This window comes from Oncorhynchus mykiss, chromosome 6 (assembly GCF_013265735.2).
Source record: "Oncorhynchus mykiss isolate Arlee chromosome 6, USDA_OmykA_1.1, whole genome shotgun sequence".
NCBI lineage: Eukaryota > Metazoa > Chordata > Actinopteri > Salmoniformes > Salmonidae > Oncorhynchus > Oncorhynchus mykiss.
In genome coordinates, this window is record NC_048570.1 from 94952170 (window position 1) to 94970923 (window position 18754).

Genomic DNA, 18754 nt, shown 5'->3' on the forward strand with positions numbered 1-18754 from the left:
GTGTGTGTGTGTGTGTGTGTGTGATTGCCCTGAAACCTCCATAATCCTGATGATTTCTAAATGCACCCATAATTTGAGTCAGCAGCTACTCTTCCTGGGGTTTATTAGGATCCTCATTAACTGTTGTCATAGCAGCAGCTACTCTTCCTGGGGTTTATTAGGATCCTCATTAACTGTTGTCATAGCAGCAGCTACTCTTCCTGGGGTTTATTAGGATCCTCATTAACTGTTGTCATAGCAGCAGCTACTCTTCCTGGGGTTTATTAGGATCCTCATTAACTGTTGTCATAGCAGCAGCTACTCTTCCTGGGGTTTATTAGGATCCTCATTAACTGTTGTCATAGCAGCAGCTACACTTCCTGTGATTTATTAGGATCCTCATTAACTGTTGTCATAGCAGCAGCTACTCTTCCTGGGGTTTATTAGGATCCTCATTAACTGTTGCCATAGCAGCAGCTACTCTTCCTGGGGTTTATTAGGATCCTCATTAACTGTTGTCATAGCAGCTACTCTTCCTGGGGTTTATTAGGATCCTCATTAACTGTTGCCATAGCAGCAGCTACTCTTCCTGGGGTTTATTAGGATCCTCATTAACTGTTGTCATAGCAGCAGCTACTCTTCCTGGGGTTTATTAGGATCCTCATTAACTGTTGCCATAGCAGCAGCTACTCTTCCTGGGGTTTATTAGGATCCTCATTAACTGTTGTCATAGCAGCTACTCTTCCTGGGGTTTATTAGGATCCTCATTAACTGTTGCCATAGCAGCAGCTACTCTTCCTGGGGTTTATTAGGATCCTCATTAACTGTTGTCATAGCAGCAGCTACTCTTCCTGGGGTTTATTAGGATCCTCATTAACTGTTGTCATAGCTGCTACTCTTCCTGGGGTTTATTAGGATCCTCATTAACTGTTGCCATAGCAGCAGCTACTCTTCCTGGGGTTTATTAGGATCCTCATTAACTGTTGCCATAGCAGCAGCTACTCTTCCTGGGGTTTATTAGGATCCTCATTAACTGTTGCCATAGCAGCAGCTACACTTCCTGGGGTTTTATTAGGATCCTCATTAACTGTTGTCATAGCAGCAGCTACTCTTCCTGGGGTTTATTAGGATCCTCATTAACTGTTGCCATAGCAGCAGCTACTCTTCCTGGGGTTTATTAGGATCCTCATTAACTGTTGTCATAGCAGCTACTCTTCCTGGGGTTTATTAGGATCCTCATTAACTGTTGCCATAGCAGCAGCTACTCTTCCTGGGGTTTATTAGGATCCTCATTAACTGTTGCCATAGCAGCAGCTACACTTCCTGGGGTTTATTAGGATCCTCATTAACTGTTGCCATAGCAGCAGCTACACTTCCTGGGGTTTATTAGGATCCTCATTAACTGTTGCCATAGCAGCAGCTACACTTCCTGGGGTCCACACAGAACATAGAACATGACATAATACAGAACATCGATAGACAAGAACAGCTCAAGGACTGAACTGTACAAAAAGGACCTGTCCGTTGGCCTGTCCTTTGGCCTGTCTGTTGGCCTGTCTGGTGACCTGTCTGTTGGCCTGTCTGTTGGCCTGTCTGGTGGCCTGTCTGTTGGCCTGTCTGTTGGCCTGTCTGGTGGCCTGTCTGTTGGCCTGTCTGGTGGCTTGTCTGTTGGCCTGTCTGTTGGCCTGTCTGTTGGCCTGTCTGGTGGCCTGTCTGTTGGCCTGTCTGGTGGCCTGTCTGTTGGCCTGTCTGGTGGCCTGTCTGGTGGCCTGTCTGTTGGCCTGTCTGTTGACCTGTCTGTTGGCCTGTCTGTTGGCCTGTCCGTTGGCCTGTCTGGTGACCTGTCTGTTTGCCTGTCTGTTGGCCTGTCCGTTGGCCTGTCTGGTGACCTGTCTGTTGGCCTGTCTGTTGGCCTGTCTGTTGGCCTGTCTGGTGACCTGTCTGTTGGCCTGTCTGGTGGGGTAACTATGTCTGTCAGAACTACGGTATATGTAAATCGATTGTACAGTCAATTTGGAATTTTCAACACAATAATATTTTCTCACAATTGAACAAGAATTGATGCAGTCAATCTCTCCTCTCTACTCTGACCCAAGAGAGGCTGACATGCATACTGCTGACATTAGTTCTATGTGTCCATCAAAGGTCAAGACCTGATTCTCTGTTCTGGGCCAGCTGCAGCTTTTCTAGGTCCTTCTTTGCAGCACTTGGCCAATATCACCCGACAATAGTCAAGATTAGATAAAACTAGAGCCTACAGAACTTGTTTGGTTGACTGTGGTGTTAAACATGCTGAGCATCTCTTTAAACCGACACCTCTGTGTTTGACCTCTCTAACAGTGTTTTAATCTGTGTGTTTGACCTCTCTAACAGTGTTTTAATCTGTGTGTTTGACCTCTCTAACAGTGTTATAATCTGTGTGTTTGACCTCTCTAACAGTGTTTTAATCTGTGTGTTTGACCTCTCTATGAACTAACAGTGTTATAATCTGTGTTTGACCTCTCTATGAACTAACATTGTTATAATCTGTGTGTTTGACTTCTCTATGAACTAACATTGTTATAATCTCTGTGTTTGACCTCTCTATGAACTAACATTGTTATAATCTCTGTGTTTGACCTCTCTATGAACTAACATTGGTATAATCTGTGTGTTTGACCTCTCTATGAACTAACAGTGTTATAATCTGTGTGTTTGACCTCTCTATGAACTAACAGTGTTTTAATCTGTGTGTTTGACCTCTCTATGAACTAACAGTGTTATAATCTGTGTGTTTGACCACTCTATGAACTAACATTGTTATAATCTATGTGTTTGACCTCTCTATGAACTAACAGTGTTATAATCTGTGTGTTTGATCTCTCTATGAACTAACAGTGTTTTAATCTGTGTGTTTGACCTCTCTATGAACTAACAGTGTTGTAATCTGTGTTTGACCTCTCTATGAACTAACAGTGTTATAATCTGTGTTTGACCTCTCTATGAACTAACAGTGTTATAATCTGTGTTTGACCTCTCTATGAACTAACAGTGTTGTAATCTGTGTTTGACCTCTCTATGAACTAACATTGTTATAATCTGTGTGTTTGACCTCTCTATGAACTAACAGTGTTATAATCTCTGTGTTTGACCTCTCTATGAACTAACAGTGTTATAATCTGTGTGTTTGACCTCTCTATGAACTAACAGTGTTATAATCTGTGTGTTTGACCTCTCTATGAACTAACAGTGTTATAATCTGTGTTTGACCTCTCTATGAACTAACAGTGTTATAATCTGTGTTTGACCTCTCTATGACCGAACAGTGTTATAATCTGTGTGTTTGACCTCTCTATGAACTAACAGTGTTATAATCTGTGTTTGACCTCTCTATGAACGAACAGTGTTATAATCTGTGTTTGACCTCTCTATGAACGAACAGTGTTATAATCTGTGTGTTTGACCTCTCTATGAACTAACAGTGTTATAATCTGTGTGTTTGACCTCTCTATGAACAAACAGTGTTGTAATCTGTGTTTGACCTCTCTATGAACTAACATTGTTATAATCTGTGTGTTTGACCCACGGGACCTCCTGTCTCTCCTCTCTCCTGTCTCTCCTGTCCTCCTGTCTCTCCTGTCTCTCTTCTGTCTCTCCTGTCTCCCCTGTCTCTCCTGTCTCCCCTGTCTCTCCTGTCTCTCCTGTCTCTCCTGTCTCCCCTGTCTCCCCTGTTACTCCTGTCTCTCCTGTCTCCCCTGTCTCTTCTGTCTCCCCTGTCCCCTGTTACTCCTGTCTCCCCTGTCTCTCCTGTCTCTCCTGTGTCCCCTGTCTCCCCTGTTACTCCTGTCTCTCCTGTCTCCCCTGTCTCTCCTGTCTCCCCTGTCTCTCCTGTCTCCCCTGTCTCCCCTGTTACTCCTGTCTCTCCTGTCTCCCCTGTCTCTCCTGTCTCCCCTGTCCCCTGTCACTCCTGTCACTCCTGTCTCTCCTGTCTCCCCTGTCTCCCCTGTCTCCCCTGTCTCCCCTGTCTCTCCTGTCTCATCTGTCTCCCCTGTCTCCCCTGTCTCTCCTGTCTCTCCTGTCTCTCCTGTCTCTCCTGTCACTCCTGTCTCTCCTGTCTCTCCTGTCTCTCCTGTCACTCCTGTCTCTCCTGTCTCTCCTGTCTCCCCTGTCTCTCCTGTCTCTCCTGTCTCTCCTGTCTCTCCTCTCACTCCTGTCACTCCTGTCTCTCCTGTCTCTCCTGTCTCTCCTGTCTCTCCTCTCCCCTGTCTCTCCATTCCTACTGTCTCTCCTGTCTCATCTGTCTCTCCTGTCTCTCCTGGCTACTGACTGTGAATGAGGGTGTTTACATAAGAGAGCAGCTACTGTGACATAATGAGAGTTAGGGCCTGAGGGGAGATTCTGCTGTTTGGCCACAGATGTACTGGAGCTACTGTACACACGCACACGCACGCACACACACACACACACACACACACACACACACACACACACACACACACACACACACACACACACACAGGATTGACGTAACGGCCTCACAATAGAAGTGGGTCAATGTGTTCATTCTAACGAATTAAATCTTCCCTGATTACCGCTGGCTCTCCCATTCCCAGAAAGGGTGTGTGTTTGCCTGGGGCAGAACACCAGAGAAGGGCCACTTATCAGGAAGTTAAGAAGGCATCACGGAGCACTGTGCCCTAACGACTAGGAACACGCACACAGAGGTCACACAAGGCAAAAGTAATGGGTCTGAAATAAATATTTGTTTTCATATTCCGGCATGAATCAGTTGTAGTCTATGGGTGTTATTAGCATAGCATCATGAATCAGTTGTAGTCTATGGGTGTTATTAGCATAGCATCATGAATCAGTTGTAGTCTATGGGTGTTAGTTGCATCATGAATCAGTTGTAGTCTATGGGTGTTAGTAGCATCATGAATCAGTTGTAGTCTATGGGTGTTATTAGCATAGCATCATGAATCAGTTGTAGTCTATGGCTGTTATTAGCATAGCATCATGAATCAGTTGTGGTCTATGGCTGTTAGCAGCATCTAGCATCATGAATCAGTTGTAGTCTATGGCTGTTATTAGCATCATGAATCAGTTGTAGTCTATGACTGTTAGCAGCATCTAGCATCATGAATCAGTTGTAGTCTATGGGTGTTAGCAGCATCTAGCATCATGAATCAGTTGTAGTCTATGGCTGTTAGCAGCATCTAGCATCATGAATCAGTTGTAGTTTATGGGTGTTAGCAGCATCTAGCATCATGAATCAGTTGTAGTCTATGGCTGTTAGCAGCATCTAGCATCATGAATCAGTTGTAGTCTATGGGTGTTAGCAGCATCTAGCATCATTAATCAGTTGTAGTCTATGGCTGTTAGCAGCAGCTAGCATCATGAATCAGTTGTAGTCTATGGCTGTTAGCAGCATCTAGCATCATGAATCAGTTGTAGTCTATGGGTGTTAGCAGCATCTAGCATCATGAATCAGTTGTAGTATATGGCTGTTAGCAGCATCATGAATCAGTTGTAGTCTATGGCTGTTAGCAGCAGCTAGCATCATGAATCAATTGTAGTCTATGGGTGTTAGCAGCATCTAGCATCATGAATCAGCTGTAGTCTATGGCTGTTAGCAGCAGCTAGCATCATGAATCAGTTGTGGTCTATGACTGTTAGCAGCATCTAGCATCATGAATCAGTTGTGGTCTATGACTGTTAGCAGCATCTAGCATCATGAATCAGTTGTAGTCTATGGCTGTTAGCAGCATCAAGCATCATGAATCAGTTGTGGTCTATGTCTGTTATTAACATCTAGCATCATGAATCAGTTGTGGTCTATGACTGTTAGCAGCATCTAGCATCATGAATCAGTTGTGGTCTATGACTGTTAGCAGCATCTAGCATCATGAATCAGTTGTAGTAAATGGCTGTTAGCAGCATCATGAATCAGTTGTAGTCTATGGCTGTTAGCAGCAGCTAGCATCATGAATCAATTGTAGTCTATGGGTGTTAGCAGCATCTAGCATCATGAATCAGTTGTAGTCTATGGCTGTTAGCAGCAGCTAGCATCATGAATCAGTTGTGGTCTATGACTGTTAGCAGCATCTAGCATCATGAATCAGTTGTGGTCTATGACTGTTAGCAGCATCTAGCATCATGAATCAGTTGTAGTCTATGGCTGTTAGCAGCATCTAGCATCATGAATCAGTTGTGGTCTATGTCTGTTATTAACATCTAGCATCATGAATCAGTTGTGGTCTATGACTGTTAGCAGCATCTAGCATCATGAATCAGTTGTAGTCTATGGCTGTTATTAACATCTAGCATCATGAATCAGTTGTGGTCTATGGCTGTTAGCATCATCTAGCATCATGAATCAGTTGTAGTCTATGGCTGTTAGCAGCACAGCATCATGAATCAGTTGTAGTCTATGGCTGTTAGCAGCAGCTAGCATCATGAATCAGTTGTGGTCTATGACTGTTAGCAGCATCTAGCATCATGAATCAGTTGTGGTCTATGACTGTTAGCAGCATCTAGCATCATGAATCAGTTGTAGTCTATGGCTGTTAGCAGCATCTAGCATCATGAATCAGTTGTGGTCTATGTCTGTTATTAACATCTAGCATCATGAATCAGTTGTGGTCTATGACTGTTAGCAGCATCTAGCATCATGAATCAGTTGTAGTCTATGGCTGTTATTAACATCTAGCATCATGAATCAGTTGTGGTCTATGGCTGTTAGCATCATCTAGCATCATGAATCAGTTGTAGTCTATGGCTGTTAGCAGCACAGCATCATGAATCAGTTGTAGTCTATGGCTGTTAGCAGCATCTAGCATCATGAATCAGTTGTAGTCTATGGCTGTTAGCAGCATAGCATCATGAATCAGTTGTAGTCTATAGGTGTTATTAGCATCTAGCATCATGAATCAGTTGTAGTCTATGTCTGTTAGCATCATCTAGCATCATGAATCAGTTGTAGTCTATGTCTGTTAGCATCATCTAGCATCATGAATCAGTTGTAGTCTATGTCTGTTAGCATCATCTAGCATCATGAATCAGTTGTGGTCTATGGCTGTTAGCAGCATCTAGCATCATGAATCAGTTGTGGTCTATGACTGTTAGCAGCATCTAGCATCATGAATCAGTTGTAGTCTATGGCTGTTAGCAGCATCTAGCATCATGAATCAGTTGTGGTCTATGGCTGTTAGCAGCATCTAGCATCATGAATCAGTTGTAGTCTATGGCTGTTAGCAGCATAGCATGCCTCATGCTAGTTTTGTTTGTCCTGAAACAATCAGCCCACTTGACTGTAAGTTCGTCCCAAATGGCACCCTATTCCCTTTATAGTGCACTACTTTTGACCAGGACCCATAGCCTACATAGTGCACTATACAGGGAATAGTGTGCCATTTGGGACAGAGGCTGTGGCTCCCCTCATTGTTTCCCTCTTTAAGGACAAAGAGCTGTTCTCAAAGAGGCCCCCTCCACAGCGACGTTCTGTTTCTTCCATCCTGACCAGGAAAACAACCCCTGCGTGTGAGTGTGTGCGTGTCTGAACTGCTTGCGCACGTGCCTGTGTATGTGTGTGTGTGTGTGTGTGTGTGTGCCTGCTCTTGTTTTGTTCACAAAACAGCCAGTACAACCCAGGGCAAGCCTGACCTTATATCAGGGTGACTAGTTCTCTGTAGTTATAGCAGGTCTTATGTCAGGGTGACTAGTTCTCTGTAGTTATAGCAGGCCTTATGTCAGGGTGACTAGTTCTCTGTAGTTACAGCAGGTCTTATGTCAGGGTGACTAGTTCTCTGTAGTTATAGCAGGTCTTATGTCAGGGTGACTAGTTCTCTGTAGTTACAGCAGGTCTTATGTCAGGGTGACTAGTTCTCTGTAGTTATAGCAGGTCTTATGTCAGGGTGACTAGTTCTCTGTAGATATAGCAGGTCTTATGTCAGGGTGACTAGTTCTCTGTAGTTACAGCAGGAACACATAAACATCATTCAGACATTTCCAGCTTGTTGGCTTTTACTGTTATTGTTCCGAAGCAATAACACTTATGATGTGGGCGGGGCTGGTGCCGCCAGGCTGTATGGAGGACAGAGTTACTCTGAGTCCCAAACGACACTCTATTTCCCTATGTAGTGCACTACTTCTGTCTACAGTAGTGGACTATAGGGAATAGGGTTCCATTTGGGTCACAATCATAGCGTGTCACAGCAGCATGACAGAACAAAAGTCAATAGTTCAGTATGTTTCTATAGCCACCACTCTCCTCTCTCCTCCTTTCCAGAACCAGAGGGTCGTATGTTTCTATAGCCACCCACTCTCCTCTCTCCTCCTTTCCAGAACCAGAGGGTCGTATGTTTCTATAGCCACCACTCTCCTCTCTCCTCCTTTCCAGAACCAGAGGGTCGTATGTTTCTATAGCCACCCACTCTCCTCTCTCCTCCTTTCCAGAACCAGAGGGTCGTATGTTTCTATAGCCACCCACTCTCCTCTCTCCTCCTTTCCAGAACCAGAGGGTCGTATGTTTCTATAGCCACCACTCTCCTCTCTCCTCCTTTCCAGAACCAGAGGGTCGTATGTTTCTATAGCCACCCACTCTCCTCTCTCCTCCTTTCTAGAACCAGAGGGTCGTATGTTTCTATAGCCACCCACTCTCCTCTCTCCTCCTTTCCAGAACCAGAGGGTCGTATGTTTCTATAGCCACCACTCTCCTCTCTCCTCCTTTCCAGAACCAGAGGGTCGTATGTTTCTATAGCCACCCACTCTCCTCTCTCCTCCTTTCCAGAACCAGAGGGTCGTATGTTTCTATAGCCACCCACTCTCCTCTCTCCTCCTTTCCAGAACCAGAGGGTCGTATGTTTCTATAGCCACCCACTCTCCTCTCTCCTCTTTTCCAGAACCAGAGGGTCGTATGTTTCTATAGCCACCACTCTCCTCTCTCCTCCTTTCCAGAACCAGAGGGTCGTAGTTTCAGGCTTTGTGTGGGTTTCACTACTGTTCTCCAGAACCAGAGGGCCGTAGTTTCAGGCTTTGTGTGGGTTTCACTACTGTTCTCCAGAACCAGAGGGTCGTAGTTTCAGGCTTTGTGTGGGTTTCACTACTGTTCTCTAGAACCAGAGGGTCGTAGTTACAGGCTTTGTGTGGGTTTCACTACTGTTCTCCAGAACCAGAGGGTCGTAGTTTCAGGCTTTGTGTGGGTTTCACTACTGTTCTCCAGAACCAGAGGGTCGTAGTTTCAGGCTTTGTGTGGGTTTCACTACTGTTCTCCAGAACCAGAGGGTCGTAGTTACAGGCTTTGTGTGGGTTGTTCTCCAGAACCAGAGGGTCGTAGTTACAGGCTTTGTGTGGGTTGTTCTCCAGAACCAGAGGGTCGTAGTTACAGGCTTTATGTGGGTTTGTCCGGCTTTATGGGTGTGTCTGCCCATGTGGATGTGTCGGCCCATGTGGGTGTGCCTGCCCATGTGGGTGTGTCTGCCCATGTGGGTGTGTCTGCCCATGTGGGTGTGTCTGCCCATGTGGATGTGTCGGCCCATGTGGGTGTGTCTGCCCATGTGGGTGTGTCTGCCCATGTGGGTGTGCCTGCCCATGTGGGTGTGTCTGCCCATGTGGGTGTGTCTGCCCATGTGGGTGTGTCTGCCCATGTGGGTGTGTCTGACCATGTGGGTGTGTCTGGCCATGTGGGTGTGTCTGGCGATGTGCTTGTGACCATGTGGGTGTGTCTGGCTATGTGGGTGTGTCTGGCCATGTGGGTGTGTCTGGCCATGTGGGTGTGTCTGCCCATGTGGGTGTGTCTGCCCATGTGGGTGTGTCTGCCCATGTGGGTGTGTCTGCCCATGTGGATGTGTCTGCCCATGTGGGTGTGTCTGCCCATGTGGGTGTGTCTGCCCATGTGGGTGTGTCTGTTTATAGGCAGTCTGTAGCCACAGCTCAGGAGAAACTAGTCAGAACTCAGAACTAATTACTGGGTATCCCGTGTCACCAACCACCATTTTGTGAAAGCACATTGGGTTAAGGACTGAGTTGGACACAGTCATTCATGCTAGAATCTAGATGATGGACTGACATTTTTTTCTGAGTGAACTATCTAGCTAAATACAGATAGCCCAAGTGTCCTTAACAGATAGCTAGAGTACTGTTAGTGTATTCTAGTGTTGTTGTCATCACTATAGTGTATGTTCAGAGAAACCATTCTGATTACAGTACTTGTAGTGAACACCATGGGAGACAGAGAGCTGGTTTCAAGCGCAGGGCGCAGCTGGTGTTTATTGTAAAGGACCACAGGAGGAGGCAGGTAGCTGGGTCCAGGGGCAGGCAGAAGGTCATACACAGGAGGAGGCAGGTAGCTGGGTCCAGGGGCAGGCAGAAGGTCATACACAGGAGGAGGCAGGTAGCTGGGTCCAGGGGCAGGTAGCTGGGTCCAGGGGCAGGTAGCTGGGTCCAGGGGCAGGCAGAAGGTCATACACAGGAGGAGGCAGGTAGCTGGGTCCAGGGGCAGGTAGCTGGGTCCAGGGGCAGGTAGCTGGGTCCAGGGGCAGGTAGCTGGGTCCAGGGGCAGCAGAAGGTCATACACAGGAGGAGGCAGGCAGCTGGGTCCAGGGGCAGGTAGCTGGGTCCAGGGGCAGGTAGCTGGGTCCAGGGGCAGGTAGCTGGGTCCAGGGGCAGGCAGAAGGTCATACAAGGTAACAGTACAGGCAGGGAAAGGGCTAGTAACGTCGTCTGGGAGATCAGGCAAGAGGTTGACGACAGGAAATTGTATCAAATGTGCAGGCAGGGAATAGGCAAACAGGTGTCGTTAGTGAGGATGGCCAAAAACTACGACACACAGGAGGACTAATATGGACAGAAACAGAGCTCCGAATAGAATGTGTATCAAAACAACAAGACCTCACAGTGATGAGGTGCAAGAACTGAACTAAATAGTGTGTGGACATGACATACAGGTGTGTGAACAGGTGATCAGAATTCAGGTGATTGGGATCTGGAGAGGGAGCTGCGTTCAGAGGGGATCTAGGTGTTTGAGAGTGTACTGTTCAGAGAAATCATTCTGATTACCAGCAGTCTCCTCTCCACTGTGTTGATACCTGATGTCTGTTTAGTCATGATATCCCAGCAGTCTCCTCTCCACTGTGTTGATACCTGAAGTCTGTTGAGTCATGATATCCCAGCAGTCTCCTCTCCACTGTGTTGATACCTGATGTCTGTTGAGTCATGATATCCCAGCAGTCTCCTCTCCACTGTGTTGATACCTGAAGTCTGTTGAGTCATGATATCCCAGCAGTCTCCTCTCCACTGTGTTGATACCTGATGTCTGTTGAGTCATGATATCCCAGCAGTCTCCTCTCCACTGTGTTGATACCTGATGTCTGTTGAGTCATGATATCCCAGCAGTCTCCTCTCCACTGTGTTGATACCTGATGTCTGTTGAGTCATGATATCCCAGCAGTCTCCTCTCCACTGTGTTGATACCTGATGTCTGTTGAGTCATGATATCCCAGCAGTCTCCTCTCCACTGTGTTGATACCTGATGTCTGTTGAGTCATGATATCCCAGCAGTCTCCTCTCCACTGTGTTGATACCTGAAGTCTGTTGAGTCATGATATCCCAGCAGTCTCCTCTGCACTGTGTTGATACCTGATGTCTGTTGAGTCATGATATCCCAGCAGTCTCCTCTCCACTGTGTTGATACCTGATGTCTGTTTAGTCATGATATCCCAGCAGTCTCCTCTCCACTGTGTTGATACCTGATGTCTGTTTAGTCATGATATCCCAGCAGTCTCCTCTGCACTGTGTTGATACCTGATGTCTGTTGAGTCATGATATCCCAGCAGTCTCCTCTCCACTGTGTTGATACCTGATGTCTGTTTAGTCATGATATCCCAGCAGTCTCCTCTCCACTGTGTTGATACCTGATGTCTGTTGAGTCATGATATCCCAGCAGTCTCCTCTCCACTGTGTTGATACCTGAAGTCTGTTGAGTCATGATATCCCAGCAGTCTCCTCTGCACTGTGTTGATACCTGATGTCTGTTGAGTCATGATATCCCAGCAGCCTCCTCTGCACTGTGTTGATACCTGATGTCTGTTGAGTCATGATATCCCAGCAGTCTCCTCTCCACTGTGTTGATACCTGATGTCTGTTGAGTCATGATATCCCAGCAGTCTCCTCTGCACTGTGTTGATACCTGATGTCTGTTTAGTCATGATATCCCAGTAGTCTCTCCTCCACCACTGACACCTCCCAGATCCAGTCACCTCTGAAAAGCTGTTAAATATTGAATCACTGTGATACTTTACCCTCTGCTGCTTTGTAACTGGGGCTGCTTCCCAAACGGCACTCTATTCCCTATATAGTGCACTACTGTTGACCACGGGCAAATAGGACTAGTTGTTGCGCTATGTAGGGAATAGAGTGTTGTTTGGGAAGCAGCCCTTGAGGTCACATGAACAGATGTAGTTTGTAATTCAGCTCATCTCAACAGTAAATCCCCAGCAGGCTCTTTGTGTTGCTAGGATCAGTCAGGTAGGAGGAGAAAGACAGTGTCAGTAGGTAGAGTTAGTCAGGTAGGATGATAAAGACAGTGTCTGTAGGTAGAGTTAGTCAGGTAGGAGGAGAAAGACCGTGTCTATAGGTAGAGTTAGTCAGGTAGGAGGAGAAAGACCGTGTCTATAGGTAGAGTTAGTCAGGTTGGAGGAGAAAGACCGTGTCAGTAGGTAGAGTTAGTCAGGTAGGAGGAGAAAGACAGTGGCTGTTGGTTTGAGTAGAGTTTGGTCAGTGTGGCAGAGTACTACTGTGTCAGTAGGTAGCATGAGTAGATAGAGTTAGTCAGCGTGGCAGAGTACTACTGTGTCAGTAGGTAGCATGAGTAGATAGAGTTAGTCAGTGTGGCAGAGTACTACTGTGTCAGTAGGTAGAGTTAGTCAGCGTGGCAGAGTACTACTGTGTCAGTAGGTAGCATGAGTAGTTCTTACAATTTCTTTTTTTAAGGGGGAGGGACTCCTCAGGTTAGAGTGTTGTAATATCAGGAATGAGTGTAGTGACCTCAGGTTAGAGTGTTGTAATATCAGGTATGAGTGTAGTGACCTCAGGGTAGAGTGTTGTAATATCAGGTATGAGTGTAGTGACCTCAGGTTAGAGTGTTGTAATATCAGGTATGAGTGTAGTGACCTCAGGTTAGAGTGTTGTAATATCAGGTATGAGTGTAGTGACCTCAGGTTAGAGTGTTGTAATATCAGGTATGAGTGTAGTGACCTCAGGTTAGAGTGTTGTAATATCAGGTATGAGTGTAGTGACATCAGGTTAGAGTGTTGTAATATCAGGTATGAGTGTAGTGACCTCAGGTTAGAGTGTTGTAAAATCAGGTATGAGTGTAGTGACCTGATGTACGTACTCTTATAATCTCAACCTGGCACAGCCAGAAGAGGACTGGCCACCCCTCAGAGCCTGGTTCCTCTCTAGGTTTCTTCCTAAGGTTCCTGCCTTTCTAGGGAGTTTTTCCCAGCCACCGTGCTCCTACACCTGCATTGCTTGCTGTTTGGGGGTTTTAGGCTGGGTTTCTGTACAGCACTTTGTGTCATCAGCTGATGTAAAAAGGGCTTTATACATTTATACATTTGACTGATTGTTGTGACATCATGTACAAGTATATTCGTTGTACCAAATAATTTCTTTCACTTCAGTCCTCGGGGGGACAGAATATGAATATATGAACTAGGAACCAAAATAATGAAGGTCTTTTGTTCCTAGTCCGTTATTCTTAAGGTAGCACTCTAAGAACAATATGCCAGTAGTGTTTTATTTTTGATCATTTAAAGGCTGTATTATCACCTGGTGGAAAGGAGATTATTTACTTTACGGGTGTATCCTAAATGGCACCCTATCGAATCAAATCAAATCAAATGTATTTATAAAGCCCTTCGTACATCAGCTGATATCTCAAAGTGCTGTACAGAAACCCAGCCTAAAACCCCCAAACGGCAAGCAATGCAGGTGTTGAAGCAATGTGACTAGGAAAAACTCCCTAGAAAGGCCAAAACCTAGGAAGAAACCTAGAGAGGAACCAGGCTATGTGGGGTGGCCAGTCCTCTTCTGGCTGTGCCTGGTGGAGATTATAACAGAACATGGCCAAGATGTTCAAATGTTCATAAATGACCAGCATGGTCAAATAATAATAATCACAGGCAGAACAGTTGAAACTGGAGCAGCAGCATGGCCAGGTGGACTGGGGACAGCAAGGAGTCATCATGTCAGGTATTCCTGAGGCATGGTCCTAGGGCTCAGGTCCTCCGAGAGAGAGAAAGAAAGAGAGAAAGAGAGAATTAGAGAGAGCATACTTAAATTCACACAGAACACCGGATAGGACAGGAGAAGTACTCCAGATATAACAAACTGACCCTAGCCCCCCGACAAAACTACTGCAGCATAAATACAGGGGGCTGAGACAGGAGGGTGGAGTGTATAGTGGAGGGGGAGGGTGGAATGGAGGGTGGAGGGTATAGTGGAGGGGGAGGGGGAGGGTGGAGTGTATAGTGGAGGGTGGAGTGTATAGTGGACGGGTGGAGGGTGGAGGGTGGAGTGTATAGTGGAGGGGGAGGGTGGAGGGTGGAGTGTATAGTGGACGGATGGAGGGTGGAGTGTATAGTGGAGGGGGAGGGTGGAGTGTACCGTGTCAGTTGATAAGAGCATGGCAGAACAGGAACCAGGAGTGCTGGTTCAGAGATCATTATCATGTGCTTTCCAGGAGCCATTTCTATTGAACTGCACATAAGGCTGCCGTTGAAAACCTCAACTGGAGACGGCTTTGAAACAGCTATGGAAAGGTTTATTATGGGAAGGTTTATTATGGGAAGGTTTATTATGGGAAGGTTTATTATGGAAAGGTTTATTATGGGAAGGTTTATTATGGAAAGGTTTATTATGGGGTTTATTATGGGAAGGTTTATTATGGGAAGGTTTATTATGGGGTTTATTATGGGAAGGTTTATTATGGGGTTTATTATGGGAAGGTTTATTATGGGGTTTATTATGGGAAGGTTTATTATGGGAAGGTTTATTATGGGAAGGTTTATTATGGGGTTTATTATGGGAATGTTTATTATGGGAAGGTTTATTATGGGAAGGTTTATTATGGAAAGGTTTATTATGGGACGGTTTATTATGGGGTTTATTATGGGAAGGTTTATTATGGGAAGGTTTATTATGGGGTTTATTATGGGAAGGTTTATTATGGGGTTTATTATGGGGTTTATTATGAGAAGGTTTATTATGGGAAGGTTTATTATGGGGTTTATTATGGGAAGGTTTATTATGGGGTTTATTATGGGAAGGTTTATTATGGGAAGGTTTATTATGGGGTTTATTATGGGAAGGTTTATTATGGGGTTTATTATGGGGTTTATTATGGGAAGGTTTATTATGGGAAGGTTTATTATGGGGTTTATTATGGGAAGGTTTATTATGGGAAGGTTTATTATGGGAAGGTTTATTATGGGGTTTATTATGGGAAGGTTTATTATGGGAAGGTTTATTATGGGGTTTATTATGGGAAGGTTTATTATGGGGTTTATTATGGGAAGGTTTATTATGGGAAGGTTTATTATGGGAAAGTTTATTATGGGAAGGTTTATTATGAGAAGGTTTATTATGGGAATGTTTATTATGAGAAGGTTTATTATTAGAAGGTTTATTATGGAAAGGTTTATTATGAGAAGGTTTACTATGGGGTTTATTATGGGGTTTATTATGGAAGGGTAATTATGGGGTTTATTATGGGAAGGTTTATTATGGGAAGGTTTATTATGGGAAGGTTTATTATGGGAAGGTTTATTATGGGGAGGTTTATTATGGGAAGATGTATTATGGGAAGGTTTATTATGGGAAGGTTTATTATGGGAAGGTTTATTATGGGGTTTATTATGGGAAGGTTTATTATGGGGTTTATTATGGTTTTTTTTATGGGAAGGTTTATTATGGGAAGGTTTATTATGGGGTTTATTATGGGAAGGTTTATTATGGGGTTTATTATGGGAAGTTTATTATGGGAAGTTTATTATGGGGTTTATTATGGGGTTTATTATGGGAAGGTTTATTATGGGAAGGTTTATTATGGGAAGGTTTATTATGGGGTTTATTATGGGGTTTATTATGGGAAGGTTTATTATGGGAAGGTTTATTATTATTGTTTAGTTAACTAGTTCACTTGTCCAAGGGGACATACCATAGGAATTTAACTCTTCTCCCTCCATACAGTATGGTTGACCCATCTCTCTCTCTCTGTCTCTCTCTCTGAATTCAATTAAATTTAAGGGCTTTATTGGCATTGGAAACATATGTTAACATTGTCAAAGCAAGTGAAGTAGATAATAAACAAAAGTGAAATAAACAATAAAAATGAACAGTAAACTAATTACACACTCTCTCTCTCTCTCTCTCTCTCTCTCTCTGTCTCTCTCTCTCTCTGTCTCTCTCTCTCTCTCTCTCTGTCTGTCTCTCTCTCTCTCTCTCTCTCTCTGTCTCTCTCTGTCTCTCTCTCTCTCTGTCGCTCTCTCTCTGTCTCTCTCTCGCTCTCTCTCTCTGTCTCTCTCTCTCTCTCTGTCGCTCTCTCTCTGTCTCTCTCTCTCTCTGTCGCTCTCTCTCTGTCTCTCTCTCGCTCTCTCTCTCTGTCTCTCTCTCTCTCTCTGTCACTCTCTCTCTGTCTCTCTCTCTCTCTGTCTCTCTCTCTCTCTGTCTCTCTCTCTCTCTCTATCTTCCAGGAGAGCGTCCCTTCCCCTGCACCTGGACTGACTGCAACAAGAAGTTTGCCCGTTCGGATGAGCTGGCCCGTCACTACCGAACCCACACCGGGGAGAAGAAGTTCAGCTGCCCGCTCTGCGACAAGCGCTTCATGCGTAGCGACCACCTGATGAAGCACGCTCGCCGCCACTCCGAGTTCCAGCCCGCCATGTTGAAGCGGCCGTACGGGTGTGGTGGAGGAATGGGCGGAGGAATGGGCGGAGGAATGGGCGGAGGGATGGGCGTAGGAATGGGCGTGGTCGGGAGTACTACACGCCCCGGATCCCTCAGCGACTACAACAGCCGCTCCGACTCGTCCAGCCCCACGCTAAGCCCCAGCCCCACCCTCAGCCCAGCTAACTCGCCTTAAAGCCCCGCCAAACAGCACTTTCAGGCTCTGCCTCCAGCGCCCTGATTGACCCACCCACCCACTAGACAAGACACACACCCACAGACAGGACAGGACTCTTTCAGTCTGTTTTAGGTCTTTTCCACCACAGGTTTGGGTTTCTACACCGGTGCCCTGTGGAATGTCACAGCCCACAACAGCATTACAATGGAAATAGGCTATTTCATTTTTTATTTTTTTTAAAATCATGATGGTGGTGTTAGACTGGATCCTCTAGAGGATCCACTCCAGTCACGCTGCAGTCTTTTTTTACCATGACAGGTGGTGGTAGAAGGAATCCTTTCAAAGAACTTGATGCCTCGTCCCTTGTTCTAACGTCTCACCCTAACCTTGACTTCAATGGGACTACGCCACAACCCCAGCAGCTACTCTGATTCGTTATTTTTGTTCAGTAGGGTTCGTCTGATTGGCTCTGGTCCTAATTGGGACCCCCCCCCCCCTCCTCATTTCCAATGCTTTGTCTGCTTGCTGCATTGTACTGTCTTCTACATCATGTACTATACTGCCTATTGGAGATCAATCCTTTCGACAGCAAAGACAACAACAACAAAAAATAATGTCTTTCTGATTACAATATTTCCATTAGTATACAAATGTACTGTGTTGTCTCTTTGAGAAGCCTCATTGTCCCCCATTGTTTAATATTGTGTCATTTAGGTTGTGATACTTACAGTTAGCAGAATCAGCCAAGAAAGAACACAGAACGAGATATTCCGTATTGTAAATACTACAGGAAGTTACATTTATTTGAAATTGACGAAAGGAGAGATTTCCATCTTCATCCTCAGGATTATAAAAAAAACACACAGTTTCATTTATTATTATTATTTTTTTAAACTTGACTGCACAAATAGAAAACATCACTTTACTCTGAAATTCAATGCAGGTTGAATCTTCTGCCCTGCTCAGGGAAGGCCTCTTTTCATAGCTTGAAAGAATGGACACAATGAAGACACGCAGAAACAAACACACACACACACACACACACGCACGCACGCACGCACACACACGCAAAATAGCCTTTACATTCAAACAGAATTGCACTCCTCTCCTTGAATTAATTCTGTTTTTTTGTTTTTCACACTGAAAGAAACCATGGAAGTAGTCCTTCAGACTAGGTCTCATCTCTGAATGGTGATGACACAAAATAACCAGTGGAAACTAGAGAGAGAGAGAGAGAGAGAGAGAGAGAGAGAGACAGAGAGAGAGAGAGAAAACATACTGTTCCCTCTTTCACTTTCATTTGAATCCAAGAGCCCATATCTCTGACTCTTGAATCTCTTACATCAGTGAACCACAGCCACAGTGAGAGAGAGACAGAGAGAGAGACAGAGAGAGAGAGAGATCATCAGTGAACCACAGCCACAGTGAGAGAGAGACAGAGAGAGAGACAGAGAGAGAGAGATCATCAGTGAACCACAGCCACAGTGAGAGAGAGACAGAGAGAGAGACATAGAGAGAGAGATCATCAGCGAACCACAGCCACAGTGAGAGACAGAGAGAGAGAGAGACAGAGAGAGAGACAGAGACATCATCAGCGAACCACAGCCACAGTGAGAGACAGAGAGAGAGAGAGACAGAGAGATCATCAGCGAGCCACAGTGTGGCAGTGAGCTG

At 45.2% G+C, this 18754-nt stretch overlaps 1 protein-coding gene across 1 annotated transcript in view; it reads left to right on the plus strand.

The window, feature by feature from the left end:
• Nucleotides 1-17722, plus strand: part of LOC110526857 (Krueppel-like factor 13) — a 56565-nt gene extending 38843 nt beyond the window's left edge. The window contains exon 2 of the mRNA XM_036981648.1: nt 16710-17722. Within this exon, the coding sequence (XP_036837543.1) occupies nt 16710-17098 (389 nt within the window). The 3' untranslated portion in view covers nt 17099-17722. The remainder of the gene's footprint in view (nt 1-16709) is intronic.
• The last annotated feature ends 1032 nt before the right edge of the window (nt 17723-18754 follow it).